Source organism: Merops nubicus, unplaced genomic scaffold (assembly GCF_000691845.1).
Source record: "Merops nubicus isolate BGI_N331 unplaced genomic scaffold, ASM69184v1 Scaffold21344, whole genome shotgun sequence".
NCBI lineage: Eukaryota > Metazoa > Chordata > Aves > Coraciiformes > Meropidae > Merops > Merops nubicus.
The window spans coordinates 3,633-14,730 of record NW_008606480.1 but is presented as its reverse complement, the minus strand read 5'-3'; the positions used below and the strand labels follow the sequence as shown (position 1 = coordinate 14,730).

Sequence of the window (11,098 nt, the reverse complement as noted above, 5' to 3'; positions counted from 1 at the left end):
TGCTCTGGCAGGGGGGTTGCACTTGATCTCTGGGGGTCCTTTCCAACTCCTAACATTCTGTGAAGCTATGATCTTTCTTCCTGTGACTTTTGGACACTAAGTTGGTTTGTCAGTTCTGCTGAAAGATAAGGATTATAGTTTGGGCACACCTCCATACTAATGAAGTGGTTTTTTGAGACCCTGACTAGTAACCCTTCATAAAGAGCTATGTCAACTCTCAGGTACCTTTGTCAGGAGTGTTGTGCGGTATGTGAACTTTATCTCTTGGCTGGTATTTTGTTCTGGTAGCTTAGTCAGCTTCGTGCTGTTCTATGGATCCTTCTTTTAGGTCAGTAACTCCCTGTATGTGTTCTCTGGAGCTCTGAGGCCATGGAGCCTCTTTAGATAGCCTTGTCAACATTAGAAAATGTCTATACGTAATAACATTGCACTAGTCTTGCGTGAATGATCCAAATGGCCCTTTCAGTTTCTGACTTCAAGCACTTTCACAACTGTCTTGTACTTCTGTCAAAGATGTTGTACAGTTTACAGTACCTAATGTTTAGGACTAGGCTATCAAGAGGAATTGGTGTAATTCCAGAGGGATTAAGAGATCTGTTTTGGATCTTAAAGAAGCTTTACACAGGGCAGTGTCTCTTTTATTTCTGTTTGTTCTTTTTCAACTCATTTAGGCTTTGTGCCAGTTTTTAATAAAAAAATTTCAATTTCAAATCTAAAATTTGCTTGCAAAGGTGGTCACTATCACTGACCACAGTGACTGGGATGATACTGTCTTTCATACCTGTAAAATCAGTATTTATGCAGACTTCTCTTCTGTCATCCTGTCTGTGCAGTTGTTCAACATTATTTGAAGCATAGGTACAGAGGGGTAGATTCCTTAATTATACTCCTTTCCATGCAGAAAAGAACAGGAAGAAAGGAAAAAATACCCATCTTCTAACACTTTATAAGCTGTGGACCTAATAAGAAATATAATGCTAAGAACTCTTTCATGGCATTGCCTAGCGAAATTTTAGACCATCGTAAGCCTTAAAATGAAAGGCAGTCTAATTCTTGAGCCTGACTGAAATATTGTGGGGTTTTTATTTTTACGTTAAAATAAAGTATTGTACATTTTCATTTGAATGTTCTGACATTCCTGGCATCTGTAAGCCCTGATATGTAACTCAGTTACCACAAGGGCTAACTGTTGTAAGGGGCATTTATAATACCTGTTGTCAGATACAGATTCCTGGGTTTATTCAATAATAATAAGAATATTTTTCACAGGTATCCAACTTTTATTTTTCCTCTTTTTTCTGTTGACATACATCTAAACACAACAGGTGACACTGATTTGTTGAAAACCCACGTAGATTGCCACATCTCCATTGTTCTCTGTTCGTATCACCAGGTTAAAGAGCTGTAATAAATGATAGATGAAAGTTTTCCCTTTAACAAAATACAGGGTATGTCCTTCACTGTGTCTGTAGTGTGATTAATTCGTGACCGAGGTGTGAAAGATATGTGATGGAAACACAAAAATAGTCGCAGTTTCTTCATTTCAGCCATCATGATAATGTTATGAATAATTCAAGGATAATTCATTGATATGTATTGTTTAACAGATCCTGCTTTAGATTTGCATTTTAATGATGTGAACGTCGCATCCGTAGATAGAGAGTTAGAAGATCAAGAAGGCAGTGACCTTGGATTAACAAGTAAGAGGTCAAATTTGTAAAATTATACTAATTTAATATATCTTTTTCTTACATTTTAAAGCTTTTACTCATTAAAATAGTTACAGCAAAGACTTCGAAGAAAAATCCTCAGTTTTGTTCCAGTTTTGTTTAACTTTGTGGTGTAAAGAGAGTGTACCAGTATCATGTTATCTGTATTTTGTAAAGGATCGGTTAAACATTTTGTTGGCTGGTTTGTTTTGGTGGTTTTTTACATGCTTTATGTCTTGGGCCCATGAGTGTAGTAGCTGGTGGAAGGACTTACATGCATTTACAGGAAGGCATTATGCTTGAGCTTGACAGCCTGCACATTGAGTGCTGCAAATGTCTGACAGGAAGCAGTGTGTGTTTTGGGGACTGACAAGTCCTTCCATGATTAGGTGGTTGCCGAGAGAGGGAGTGGGGACAATTCTTGAGACCAAGGAGCTAGCAATCTTTAGGACTGTGATACTTGCAAGTTAGGGACTTAAATCTTTTTATGAATTGAATCTGGGAGGAACAATTTAGTTGAAGTTCTGTTGGGAAGTATTCAGCTGTTTGGCTGCTTCTGGGAAAGGAGAGGAACACAGCAAAGGAGAGCAGTGCAGGGAAGAGACTGCAGGATGAACAGGAGGAACATCAAGAAATTAAAATGTCACCTTTTTCTTTATGAAAGTAGAGAAGGGAAAATAATTGGGAGAAAAATATAGAAAAACAGGAAGTGGAACTTTAATTTTTATTATCGTATTCCTTTGAGAGTCACAGAGCAAGCAAATTGACACAGTTTTATACTACTTCCACTTGTTTTCTGATGCTTGTTTTGCTAACATTTCTTTGAATGACATCTATGGTGATTAAGTTGGTGATTAAGTTGGTTGTGTATATCTGTTAAGCTTCCACATGTGCTGTTTGCAAAACTGTGTTCTTGTATGGCAAACATGTGCCTCCTGTGTCCTTTTTGCCCTTTGGCTCTAGACACAAAGGGTGAAACAGCTATAGCTATGCCATAGTTTATTATTGCTGACTGTTGCTCCAAGAAGAAAAGCTTGCACTTAGTGTCTGTGTACATTATGCAGTTTTTTCTTCCTTTAAGATAATTATTGTATCTTTATTCCACTGGCTTTAATAGATATATTTGATATTGTTGGAACATGTGAGCTGTCAGTGGGACTGCAGTGGATAGGACAGTACCCAGTTATTACAGATTGAAAACTTGATCATAAACCGTGGAAATAATTTTGAGTCAAGTGAACACCAAGTGCCCTCGCTCCCTCAGGAAAGCATATATTATAAGCAACTCTAAGTTGTTTCTTTTAGAAATGACACAGATGTTCAGAAAGATTCTACTTCAAGCTTCTCCTCCTCCAGGTGCTTCCGTTGCAGTGAAAGGAAACAGTTCTGGGAGAGATCACTAATTTTAATCACCCAGTAGTGTGTGGGCACATGAAACTTAAGAGCAAACAGAGAATTCAGGAAAGTACTTTGGTTTAAAATGGACCTTTCCACTTCATCTGTTCACTCATTTGGAGATTGGCAGAAGATGCTTCACATAAAGTGACTGCTGACGTGCTGCTGTCTTCAGATCAGAGCAGAACATTTGGGGAGGCAGTTCACAATTCACATTTGGTGGTGTTACTTTTTCAGCATCAAGTAGATCTAGGCGGCTTGTAGCAGTGGCTTCATTATTGATAAAAAGAGTTAGAAGAAAGTAGTGCTGGATATCCATGACTAAGGATTTTGTTACACCAAATATTAATTTCTGAGATCTTGACAACAGTGCTACAAGCGCTGGTGCCTCTCCCACCTTGACTGTGTTTTCTCCCAGGCTGGTTCGTTGTTACTAGAGGCTGTGTTTGTAGTACTTCAGGTTATTAGGGGATCCATAGAGAATGATGCAAAATTTTACGGTCTCGGTAGGTAGTCATCTGGTTTTATGTAGGTTCTCATCAATAATATTAGTAGGAATATCTTCAGAGGTTGTAGGGCTTTGTATTTATTTTGGTTAATGGACTTCTTACCGTCTGATATCCAGTAATGTTGCTTACAGATTGTTCCTTTACCAGAACAGTTTATATGTTTTCTATTAACGCTCTTAATTATTGTTCATGATATTCCTTCATACAGCCTTAGAAAGAAACTGATAATGTGTGCAAATTCAAATTTATTTCTTTGCTAGTGATGTCAGGCTCAGCAATTCTTCTAATGCTATAGTTTGTTAGACTGATACTTCATTTACTGCCTTGTTCTATGCTGCAGGAATGATTATGCTTCATTGGAAGTACCATGAAGTATGGATACTGTAACCAATTTTATATATATGTGGATCTATCATTCATGAGGTGTAATAGGTTGACCTTGGTGAGTAGCCAGACACCCATTCAGCTGCTCTTTCACTCCCCCTTGTCAAAGGGCACGGGGAGAAAATAAGGTGAAAAAGCTTGTGGGTGAAGATAAAGACAGAGAGATCACTTACCACTTGCTGTCATGGGCACAAGAGCCTTGATTTGGGGAAAATGTCTTTATTGCCAGTTTAAACTAGAGTTGGATGTTGAGAAACAAAGAGGAAAAACTAAAACAACTCCCTGCCACCTTTTGACCAGGGTTCACTTCATCCTGAACTTTTCTACATCTCCTATCCTGAGCGATGCAGAGGAATAGCAGGTGACGGGCAGTTCATAACAGTTTCTCTCTGCTGCTCCTTTCTCCTCACAGTTGTCCCTGCCCCAGTGTGGATCCTCTTCATGGCCACAGTTCTTGTCAGGAGAACCTGCACCAGCGTGAGCTGCAGTTCCTTTAGGCAATAACCACCTGCTCTGACCTGGTCCTGCCCACAGGCCGTAGGGAAATTCCTGCTTGTACTGAACTCTCTTCCATTAGGTGCAGGGTAATACCTGCTCCACCATGGTGTCTTCCAAACCCTCCATGGGTTGCAGAGGAATCTCTGCTCTGGCAACTGGAGTAGCAACTCCACTTCCTTCTTTCCTGACCTTACTGTTCACCGGGTTGTTTCTCACACCTTGTGCTTCTTCCTCCTCTGCCTGGTGGCATTTTTTTTTCCTTTCTTAAATTCGTTCTCTCAGAGTCGCCACCAGCACGGCTGAAGGGTACAGCGTTGTCCTGTGGTGGGTCTGCTGAAGCTGGCTGGAACCAACTGTGTCTGGCATAAAGCAGCCTCTGTCCTCTCCTGGCCACCCCTGCTCCCCCTGCCCTGCTACTGAAACCTTGCTCTGTAAACTTAAGACATGCAAGCAGATTGTATTTACCAAAATTCAGATGGATTTGAAGACTACTTTAAGAACCAGAAAAGTGATGATTGTTCTGCTATTATCTCATACAGTGTTCATTTGTGGGCTCTTGATCTTTAAGTGAATTCTTATTTCACTGGATTTTTAAACTGAACTCCCTTTACTTGGTTGATTCCTTGCTCTTCTTGCAAAGATCAGTGTACATTTATTGTCTGGTATATTATGTACATTTGTGGTTATATGTTATATGTCATGTGTCTTCCTCATATATTTGGCCATGAGGCTGACTGCGGTTAGTATTTGCTGAGTAAAGATATATCTTTTTTAAGACACTGTGACATTGCATCTAATAATAAGCATCCCTGTATTTTTGTTTTGACATACTTCTGAAAGGAATGATGTTTTCTCTGATGACTTGAATTCACCAGTTTTAAGCAAAACCAGAAAAGTGGAATCATGACCCTTGTTTTAAGTATAATCACTTGACTGCTATACTTTTTTAAAGAAAAGGTGCTGTCATTTTTAGTTGCTATTCAGGCATAAAAATAAAAGCTTCACAGTAAATATTGAACTGTTTGCTGACCAGGACAATGCACTTCATCTGTGCATGTTTAAGCAAATGGCATGACTGAATATTTTTTTTGATACCTATTTTTTGTTGGAATAATTATTCTTGGAAATTATGAACAATTTGACTAAATTATTATTTTTATTTTGTTTCAAACTCATTTTTCATAGAGAATTAAATATATTTGACATTTAAAATCTACTGGACTAAAGTATGTAGAGGAAAGAAATTGAGCTGAGTCTGATTATTATGCTATGTATGATTTTCAAGGTATGTAGTCTCACTTGCTTAACCATATATTAATATCTATTAAATATTTTATATAAAATGTCTATATATTAAAACAGAAACAAAGTTTTTCTTAATCCATTTAAATTTCAGTCCGTTTCTACGCTTCTGTTGGCTGTAAAAATTAGTAAGTTGAATACAAATGTGAAAAGTGGTTTACCTTTCTTTGTGGCTGCAAATGAGGCCACTGCTACGTAAAGCTGCAAATTCTGTTTTCAGGCACTTGGAAAACTACTTTCAGGTGTTCAATGTAAAAAAAAAAACTTTGGCAATAGGAGATAAAGTGTTGGGGTTTTTTTAATGGAAGGCTTTTTAAAATATAATTTCCACTTGATAGGTTTTTCAGAAAAATACATAAAGCTGTGTACTGCTTTGGAATGAATATCTTTCTTTTCTTTTTCTTTTTTTTTTTTCCTGTAATGCATACATAGGTCAAAGATCACTGGGCAGTTCAGCGCCTGTCAGTATTCCAGGTTCTCTTGTTCGTTCTTCATCTTTGTATTCCTCATCATCCCTTTCAACCTCTCCACTCAGTTCTCTTGCACAATCGCTGTCTCAGTCTTTTGTTTCATCCGCTACGGTTCCTCACCACCAACAGCCTCAGCCTTTGAAGACAGAACATAGTATGTTAGGCACCTCAGCCTCTTCTCACAACTCTCTGGGTAAGTAAGTTGAAGTTTGCACTTGGTGTATTTTAAGAGGAGACTCCGTGGCAAGTAAGAAATGTTTGGTTCAAGGCTTTGCATGTTTATTTTAACTTAATCTGGACAACAAAACCTAGCTGATAATAGTGATAAACACTGCTGATAATGGAGCTATATGTGGTAAGTGGGAGAAAGTCAAGGAGCGAACTTTTGTTCCTAGGGAAGGGAAATAAAGAGCTCTTGGAAGATGAGATATTTACAGAGGTGCTTGAATGGGGTAGAATATAGCCATTGGCTTGCAGGCAGCAGTAATGCATTTTAGCAGCAGCATTTTGCTAAAGGAAAATACAGAGAAAGAGGAAGAATTAAACCGATGTATACGCTGCTAGGAACAAAACTTTTTTTGTATAAATGAATTCCCACTTCCTTCTCCTTCTGTGGACTGTACTGTCTTTCAATGGAAATGACAAGAAAAATCCTATGAGTTAGGTCTGCTGAATTGCTTTAAATAATGTAAACTTTTTTCAGACTGTCACATTTCTGAAGGTAGTGAAATAATACATGTCTTGCAGATAAAAGTATAAATTGTGCATGTGGTGCCTTGATTTTGTTCTGCATATAAAATATTTTGCAGGTGTGTGTGAAGAATTATTATTATTTTTTTTCTGCCTTTGTTTTACAGGTTTAAATGGTGTTACAGGGAGTATTTGGGACTTTGTAACTCGGAGTTTCTCTCCAAGTCCGACCCCAGTACTAAGCAGTGGCACTGCTCCCTCAATAAGCTTAAATACCAGTGGTAACGAGCTAACTCGAGTTAGACAGGAACTTGATGATGCCAAGAAAAAACTAAAACAATGGGAAGAATCTTGGCAACAAGTAAAGCAGGTATGTTAATTGATTGTAATATTACATTTTTATATATACATATTTTAACAAACAAGTTGCTCATACTGCTTTTTACATATCTTCTTATCCTTGGAGCTCGAAATTTATTATAATCTGTCAAAGGAATGCTTTTTCCATCCTCAAAATGAGCTACTGACATGAAGGAACCTGAGCTTTTTAAAGGGCAATTAATTTTCTATTAATTTTCAGTTAAAGTTGATCTGCCCCTCTAGACAGGGACACTTACACATATTGAGGATAGGGCTGAACAGCAATGTATCTTGATGTTTAAGTAACTAAAGACGTAAATTCCCTCCTGTACCTCTTTCAATATGATAAGCATGCAAAAAAAAAGTAAGAGGTTTGTCAGCAGCTGTGGTTGTATGGTGTACTTGGACAGTATCTAGCCATCTCAGCAGTCAAACTGAGGTTGTTAACTGCCAATCTAGTGCATTTTCTGCAGTCCTTTCCTTCCCCTCATGTTGTTCTCTCTGTGATGAGGAGTAGCTAAATAGCTGTACTACTTAATTATTAAAACAATAAATTGTGAATTTAACATTTAAAATGTGTTCCATTTATATTGCTCCAAAAGGCTTCTGGCTGTCTACAGACAAGTAACAGGGACATACCTAAAAATTACAGTAAGACGAAACAGGAAGAGTTGTTAATAAGAAAGTAGGATAAGTAGGTAGAAGTATTGAATAGGCAGTAAATGCATTATTTTTTCTGAAATTAGAGAATACCTTCATCTCTGAAGGCTTTTGAATGTGCTTTTTAATTAATTTCTTAAAATTTTTCTCCCAGGCATGTGATGCGTGGCAGAAAGAAGCCCAAGAAGCAAAAGAACGTGCTAACGTAGCAGATGCAGACAAACAACTTGCTCTTCAGAAGAAGGAGGAAGTGGAAAATAAATTAAAAAAACTGAAGGCACAATTAGCTGCTTGTCTATCTACTACATTACCTTATATGGAAAACTGTGGAGATATAGAAAATATATCCTTGCCAAAACTTCGTTCCTTGCAAAGTCGTCTGCACTTAGATTTAGAAACAATAGATGAGGTGAGTTTCTTCACCTACATAACTATTTTTGATAAACTGAAACTGGCAGCTCAATAACCTTCAATGATATATTTATGCCAGGTTTCATTTCAAAGAGCAACATTGCTCTCAGTGTTAACTCTTTCTTTTCTGGAACAGGATGGCTCAGATTTCTCAGCCTAACATAGTCTTCTAAGTTTTTGGTCAGCTGTCAGAACAGACTGCAAGTGATCCACAAGAATTCTTGGAGCGATGGGGGGGGGGGGAAAGAAATTACTTAAAAGCCAGCTTTTACCTCTAAAATTTTGGGCACTATAAATAAATTAAAAAAAGTTGTCCTAAATAAATGAAAATTGTTACATACTTTTCACTTGTTTATAAGGTAGGTGGTGAGGTTCCCTGCTAGCAGCTTGTGTGGTCAGGCCAATATAGACTTGGAGCATAAAATCATTGACATTAGAAGGGACGTCTGGAAACCATCCAGTCCAACGCCCTGCTCAAAGCAGGCTGCTCAGGGCTGTGCACAGTACTGCTTTTAGTGTCTCCAAGGATGGAGCATTCATCACCTCTGTGGGCAACCTTCTCTGGCAACTGTTTCCAGTGTTTGACCATCCTCACAGTAAGAAAAGGGTTTTTTTCTTGTGTCTATATGGAACTTTCTGTATTTTAATTTGTCCTCATTGCTTCTTTTTTCACTGGTTACTGCCAAGAAGAGTCTGTCCCTATCTGTTACTCCCTCCCATCAGGTATTTATACATACTGCTAAGATACCATCTCTTCTCCAGGCTAAATTATCCCAGCTCTTTCAGCCTCTCATATGTTAGATGCTTCAGTCCCTTAGTCACTTTAGTGACATATTGCTGTATTTCACCTTCTCTCAAACTGAGACTCGTGTTCTGCCAAAATTTAGGATGTTCTTTCTTTGCTCTATTGAGGTAATTTCTCGGGGCTCTCAAAGCCATTAAATATTGGGTGCCACTCCTCTGAGCATGTCAAGGAAGGACTATGCTGCTCTAGGCACCATACTTCAGACCTTGCTGGACACAACTTGGTTTCACATTGCATTCTACGCTGCAACCTCCAAGGGCAATGGACATCACATACGATATCAATTCTTGCTGTTTTGTTTTGACCATGGTGGAACTGTCCAGACAAAAAAAGTTCCTTTCACTACTGGGGCAGTCTGCCATGCTCTCAACTCCGAGTTCTGCAATGTCTTCTCTGTCTCAGAGCCCCTCCTGTCCAGTATCAGTGTGCTCTACAGCCATGGAAAAAAAAAAGCCAGGCCCTCTTCAGATGAGTTTAAAACATGATTTGAAGTCTTAATCAATAAAGTAGGTGGTCTAGGATGAGACTTGCTTGTTACCAGCCTCCTGTTATCAAGTACATTTACAGGATTATGGATTGGATTAGGGACTGCTGTTGTTTTTCTCCTAAGAGATTTTAAAGAGGAGCAAAGGAGTCTTGGGATCTCTTCCAAAATAGTCATGGCCTTCTGGAATGGAAATCATCTCTGCCAGGCTGGAGCAATCAGAACTGTTAGCACCTTTTTCAGCTCCTCAGGTTTCCTTTACCACTGTGACCTCTTCACCTAAGCTCTTCCTTCCAGAAGAATGTTGCTGTTTTAGGCAGTGCCACACATGTTTTTCTGAGTTCTTTTAGTCCAAACCATGCCTTGCTCATCAAAAATTAACAAAGCTTTTAGATGGTTTTCAGTTCTTCTTGTTCCTTAATAGGGTTGTTACATTTTATCACGTGGAGACATATATTTACAGTTGTAAAAAATGGCAAAACGAGGGAGTATATGACAACAGAAAAGACCTTTTTTTTGATTGTTTGCATCACTCATCCCGATTATACAGGAACATTTCAGTCCAGATGCTCAGTCCTAGATATTTTCCTTTCTAAAAGTACCTATACTCCTCCATACTCCTCCAGCTGCTACGTTAAACATTGTGCATGCTCTGAGCTTATGACCTGCAATTCAGCTATCTGTCATATAAAAACACTGTCCTTTGTGTTGTTAAATTAGAAGTTTATTTGGAACAGCTAACCATAAAGCACCTAGAACACAATTGTATACTTTGGATTTGTTTTTACTGAGTGCAGTAATCTTTTTACAGGTCATTTTTCAGCTTCAGTCGAAGAAGTGTATTGTATGTCAGGAAGATGATCGTAGCATTATCCTGAATCCATGTCAACATTATGTACTCTGTGATCACTGTGCAGCTGCACAAGAAGAGTGTCCCTGCTGCAAGAAAAAAAATAAATCTGTGGTAACATACAGGCATAGTACTCATGTCATGTTCATGAATTAAATAATTTTATGGTTTTGTGTTTTGCATAAGAATTAGATCACTCATAATTAATCCATCGAATAGTGCTAGACTGGTTTCCGTTTTGATGTGAGAAACTTAGTTGCTCTAATATAGAGAATGAGACTTGCTCACCTTTACATATCGACTTCAGTCATTTGATGAGGTTCTATAGTCTTGATGTTCTTTTATTCCCACCACAATACCATTGCAGCCCTTTTTGATTTCCACTTACATTCCTAGTGCACAATATACTTAGGTTCATTTGCACTGTTATCACTTTGTATAAATCTTACCATAATGCCTGAATGGAGTGTTTTATTATTTTCATTAACAGAAGATGGATGCATAAATACAGTAACTACACACTCAACAGTACAGATGGTCCCTTTGCCATGTCTCTTGTATGAAATGCCAG

General features: G+C 38.2%; 1 protein-coding gene across 1 annotated transcript; it reads left to right on the top strand.

Moving 5' to 3' along the window:
* Positions 1-1,607: 1,607 nt before the first annotated feature.
* On the top strand, positions 1,608-10,641 carry LOC103772340 (putative E3 ubiquitin-protein ligase UNKL; the record flags this gene model as incomplete). Its single annotated transcript, XM_008939670.1, has 5 exons — positions 1,608-1,700; positions 6,230-6,460; positions 7,125-7,327; positions 8,132-8,386; positions 10,489-10,641. Coding segments are annotated over 5 exons (935 nt in total), but the record flags the coding sequence as incomplete, so codon positions are not given.
* Between the last annotated feature and the right edge of the window lie 457 nt (positions 10,642-11,098).